Here is a 5,663-nt window from a genome sequence, read left to right as displayed (position 1 = left end):
ATTAACGACAACAATAGCAACGACAAAGTCAGCAAAAACAAAAGTAATAAAAAACCGCAATAATAACAATTTAGAATGGTTAATACGCAAGATTGCAGCAACAAAAATAGTGCAACAACAAACGTTAGTGATTTAGAACCGTTAAAGAAGACCTCGAGGACTGATTTGGGTGAAATTGGAAACGTACCAATAGTAGGTTCTGGGAGAAGTACAACAGCAATAAGCGCAACGTCAACTGCATCATCCATAAAATCAGTAAATACAACATCAAATGCTTGTAACGATACTAAACAATCAACATCTTCATCATCCTCAACATCAATATCGTCGTCTTCATTGTCTTCAGCAGTAAAAGCGTCCTCAGTTAATTATGCTAGAAATGCTGCTGCCAATCATCATAAATTGATACCCATACAAAGTGTGCTAACAACAGCAGCCGATGCGCATAACCATCAAACGCATACGTCGCGACACCATCATCACCATCATCATAACCATAATCATAATTTCAATCAAAGCACAGCTAAAAGTTTACCTTTACAGACAGGTAGCGACAAAGCACTGAACTCCACGCAACTTCACGTACCCTCTTCAAAGGCACAAAAATTGTTAGTCAGTGCCACCACACATGCACAGTTGCCCACTGAATTGCCACAAGAAGATGAAGAACGCCTTGAGAAGTTGTTTAAACAGTTGGACCGGGATGGCAACGGTCGTATCGATATACATGATTTATCGGAAGCATTACGAGAATTTGGTCTATCAAGCGTTTATGCTGAGGTACGTCTATCGTAATATATATATATAATACTTATGCTGGATAGAAGGTAGATATATAGCCAACGACCATGTATACCTTATTTTTGTTCGAATATATTTTGCCAATTAATGCACAAGTTTCTCTACCTACGTACATTAGCATGGGCTTACATCCTCTTGTTGAAATTTTTTTAAACCTCTGAAATTTGTTTATACCTCAACAATATCAGAGATGTGCGTATTTTACGGTTGGTTCTTTGACTCCTTACACACAGATATCCACACAGATATCTATGATTCCTCACACATTGGCAATTGGTATGTTGTCTGTTATTACCATCATATACTGCGGTTTTATTGAATTCTTCGTGCTGTAGAAGTAGGCAAGAGAACTGATGAACGTTGAAGATTCGTTCCAATGCGAATGGACCATGAAATATATATTTTTGATTAGTGCAAAAACCCCAGTTTACCCATCAATGACATACACGGCTGTCCGCCTGACGGATGTTTATGGACTTTATGTAGTGACAGTAAAGTAAAATAGATGGTTTAAAATACCCGCCAATACGCATGCATTTCAAAAATGAAAAATAAATAGTTTAACATATCTGAAAAAGCTACAAAAATTTTCAAATGGGTCGAGTAGTCTATAGTTTTGCAATTTTTCGATATACAATGTGTGAAATGTATCGGACCTGAATAAGTTCGCCACAAAGCGAGTATAGTTATTTTGTAGTTATTTATATACGAATGCCTCAGTTGTCAAATCAACTCCGTAAAATGAAAGCATAGAAGTCATAAAATTGTTTTTGGTTTGTTTGTACCAAGCGCTCAATTCAATATTTATTGCTTCTTTTTAAATATATATGTTTTCGTTGGTCGTTTACTCGTTGTATATAATTTTCTTATATTTCTTGTTATTACTATAGCACTTTTTATGACTTCCTTACATAAGCTATTCAATTCCAGCTGAATTCTTAGTTTTTGTAGGATGATTTTCCAAGAATAATGATTTCATTGAAAAAATTGTTGAAAATCTTTTCTTAGCAACGAAAGAAAAAAAAATCGTGAGTAACTAGAAATTCATTTAATGTGAGTAACTTAAAGCAGAAAAAAAGTGGACAGTTCAAAGATTTTTTAGAATCTGAAAAAACGAATACCTTAAAATTAGGAACGCATAAGTTGCTATACGTCTTTTTAATGTCCGGACGGCTTTCTACTCCATTCTATGTCACTTTGGATGTAAATAAAATTATTCATGTACATGAACATATATAGATTGGTCCCATTTTGCCGTTTTACGAACAAGGCTATTTTCAAAAGCTACTAGTCTGTTTCTAGTCTGGATGTTTCCGGATCCACAAGACTCTCTAAGCTATCCTCGCGATACCTTTGTACGATCCTTCCAAGTTAGATTGAAAATTTGATGATAACCTGCCAGTGGACGATGGGTTATACAACTGTAATAGCAACAAAGCATCCTAAGCTCGTCCTTCGATCTTAGCTGAAACTGTTACTTGCGATCTAGCTTCTTTTTTAAAACGTTTCGTAACATATGGCCTTTCAATTTATACCTTCCTCCGTTTGTTTTAGTACATTGCTGGCAGCTATGAATTCATGATGCTACTGATTTGCGGTATCCTACCCAGAATAATTTCCGTTTAATCGATTTAACAGTTTTCGCGAAGCTGAAGGGCTCCCTGTGTGGCCCTTTATGGTGCTTTTGTACGATTTCTTCAAACTTTGCTGTTGGGACCACCTACAACTTTAATCGTTTTCGCATATACCATATCCGCCATAGACATCCATCTTCGAAAATAAGGCTTCCCTACTGAGCCCATAACGCTTTTGCTACGGGGCTTTCCTGATCGATTTGTTCTCTGGCACGACTTTCACCCATTTTAGTAGCTATTATTACCCTGAGCTTGTTATCGACGTAAACCCTTCTGTCGTAATTTATATTCATGAAACAAGCGATCAACTTTGTTGGAATTATAGTATCTGCGAGCGATTATATCTGATCTCTTCTTGTTTCTAATCTGCACCTCGGGATATTCTTCGGTGGACGCACCTTTGTTTTTGGATGTGCTCATCCTCTATAACATTAAGTTGTAGTTTAGCCACTGTTCGCTTTAATGCATCTATTTCACTTTTTAGGAGCCGGCTTGACGTTACACAATTTTTTTCTGCTAATCGCTTCACCTTGGCATCAAATCGATTCACTACTTTATTAACTTTCCCGACAACAGCTTTCACTTTGGCTACAAACTGCACAAATATTTGGTCGTGAAAATCTTTTGCATTTCTTGAAGCTTTTCGTCGGTCGTCGCCACGATTAACTATTTTCATTAAATTTTGATGCCATCTCTGCCACCTTTTGCTATACTTTCTTTTGTGCGCTATCATTCGGTGCCATTAATTACTGTTGTTGACTGATTTTTGCCGCTGTTTGCTGTTCGTCTTGCTCTCCTATTTATTGTATGGTAAAATAGGTTAGCTGAATCCGTCCTATCATATCTGCAACACGCGGACGTGCCTCCCATTTTATTCTCTTCTTTTATAATCTCGCCCGTCTGATAGATTTTGAGGAAATTGGAATAAAGCTTATATACAATAGCATCCTTGCCCTCTTTCTAGTTGGTCCTGGTGCTGCAGCTTGCCTGCCAGTTGCCTTTACATTCCTGTCTTTCAGTTTGTTTGGGTTGTTCCACTGTTAAATCTCTTAATTTCAACGTCACAATTCCAATTCTGAGTCAATTGCTCTTTGTGATTTTTTGTATTTATCCGATTTCTTTCGAGCTTAAGTTTATACCATTAAACTGATTTTTAGGATATCAAAGGTTTTGTTTACAAATTCTACATTATTACCTTCCGCAAGCACTGCCTTTCATCGTAGGATATTGAATCGATTTACTAGTGTCTGCTTATCCGACACACAGTTTGCTCTTTGAAAGATTTATAAAGCAAAGATATAAATCGAAATCTTTCCTTAGTTTAGACTCAAAAATCAATTTTAAACAATCTAATTTTTCAAGTAAAAAAGTTATTAAATAAAGTCTCGAAATTTCGATGCCTTAACAATGCGAAAGCATTGCAAATTTGCTTACTACTAAGTCAATTCTACTTTTTATACAAAAGAAGAGTTTATAAAAAATATTTTTATAGCGAGCATAAAAAACAAGGAGTATATTCTTTTGAACTTTTTAGTGCAAGCATCTTTAATCTTACAGCGGCTCTACTCACACGCGGGATAACAGAATGTTACGGTGAAATTAAACACGAGAAACGAATTTATATGCATGCGTGTTAAGCTCAATAGCCCCAATGATTAGAGAAGTTACTACGATTAGTATATTGAACAGTTTATTTCATATAAAAACTGGACAAGTGAAACAAACATAAATATTACAAATTTGTTAACAAAAAGTGAAACAATAACGAATGAATATAAATTTTTGATACTCATGTAGTAATAGATATTTAAATTTTGGGTACCTCTAGAAATTTTTGGAACATTCGGACAAAACACAAAGTGGTGATGTGGGACTCGCTGAATTTGTACATTATATACGAGAGCATGAGAAAAATTTACGTTTACAATTTTCTCATTTGGACAAAAATCGAGATGGTAAGTACAATTATAAAAAACACCTTAGTGGTCCTTTGGTATTCTTTAAATCACAATTTCTATTATATTTTTATTTTAGGCAAAGTCGATTTGGAAGAGTTGATATCGGCTTTTGAAGATTTGGGTCTTGAAGTTGACACCGATGAGGCAAAACATTTATTGTCTAGGTATTCAGTTATATCTATACTTTTATATAGGCATTTCAGTTAATAATGCAGATTTTCTTTTTAAAGTAAGCACAAAGTATACACTTAACAAATCGTCTTTCTCTCGGATAATAACTGTATATTTCGAAAGAATGTCTTTTATTTTGACACAGAGATCGAATTTTTCAATGTCTCCTTCTGCGTAAGAAATGTCTCATTGTTCGGAAGAAGTTGTAATCTAAAGAAATAAACTTGGATTAATAAAAGGAGTGGTTTTTTTATTCCAACGGGGTTTAAGAGACGTTAAAGTTTTTTTTCTTTTCTTAGCTGAAACTTTAATAATTTTCCCATAAAAAATGTTTGAAGTAAAAACTTGTTAATAAGAGCTTTACCTCGTTGTAGAAGTTCACGAAATGCTATACCTTGCCGACTTCGCTTTAAAGCAATTTGTCATTTCGGTCTGTTTAGGTAGTCGACATGATGTGAACACAATTTTCGACGTTTACTGACTTCAAAAAATGTTTATGTTATGCTAAGCTCTTAAATGAAAATGATTTTTTGCAAACTATTGTCTCGAATTTTCTGGATGTTTTCTTTGGACATTAATGACACTCCGAAGAAATGCCTTATTTGTATTTATAACAGGATATAATATTCCTAGGTTTTTCGTCCGTTTCCATTGAATTACAACTTAATCCTTTGCTTACTTTTTCACTCATAGTAAAAATTGAAAGGGGAATACCAAGACAACTACCAATTTATACGCGATGCAAACAAACTGTGTCACCAGGTCAAAAAAAAAAAAATCAGCTTTGTTAGACAGGATTTCTGAATGGAGAGAGAGAGAGAGGGTATTTTCTGAAAGATTATATATATCATATGTGCAATATTATATATTTGAAAAGAATTCATGTTATTAACTGACTTGCATGATGTTTGTTTATTTAATTAAGACAACAGGGGATTAATTGAATAATTTTCTCTTTAAAGAATGGATACAGACGGTAGCTTAAATATAAGCTTTAATGAATGGCGTGATTTTTTGCTTTTAGCGCCATCCTCAGATATACATGATTTGATAAAATTTTGGCGGCACTCTACTGTAAGTTGAATAATACTTTTTTGTT

At 34.5% G+C, this 5,663-nt stretch overlaps 1 protein-coding gene across 4 annotated transcripts in view; it reads left to right on the top strand.

The window, feature by feature from the left end:
* LOC119643688 (calcium-binding mitochondrial carrier protein SCaMC-3) overlaps positions 1-5,663 on the top strand; it is a 25,373-nt gene continuing 19,710 nt past the window's right edge. For 2 of the 4 annotated variants that reach the window (XM_038043087.1, XM_038043086.1), the window contains exons 1-4: positions 1-780; positions 4,264-4,390; positions 4,470-4,557; positions 5,527-5,638. In XM_038043087.1, coding sequence (XP_037899015.1) covers positions 76-780; positions 4,264-4,390; positions 4,470-4,557; positions 5,527-5,638 — 1,032 coding nt within the window. In that variant the 5' untranslated portion in view covers positions 1-75. The remainder of the gene's footprint in view (positions 781-4,263; positions 4,391-4,469; positions 4,558-5,526; positions 5,639-5,663) is intronic. The other 2 variants (XM_038043089.1, XM_038043088.1) reach the window with 2 other exon arrangements.

The sequence above is a fragment of the Glossina fuscipes genome, unplaced genomic scaffold (assembly GCF_014805625.2).
Source record: "Glossina fuscipes isolate IAEA_lab_2018 unplaced genomic scaffold, Yale_Gfus_2 61535, whole genome shotgun sequence".
NCBI classification, from domain to species: domain Eukaryota; kingdom Metazoa; phylum Arthropoda; class Insecta; order Diptera; family Glossinidae; genus Glossina; species Glossina fuscipes.
Note: the sequence above shows the minus strand (reverse complement) of the source record. Positions and strands in the feature narration are given on the sequence as shown.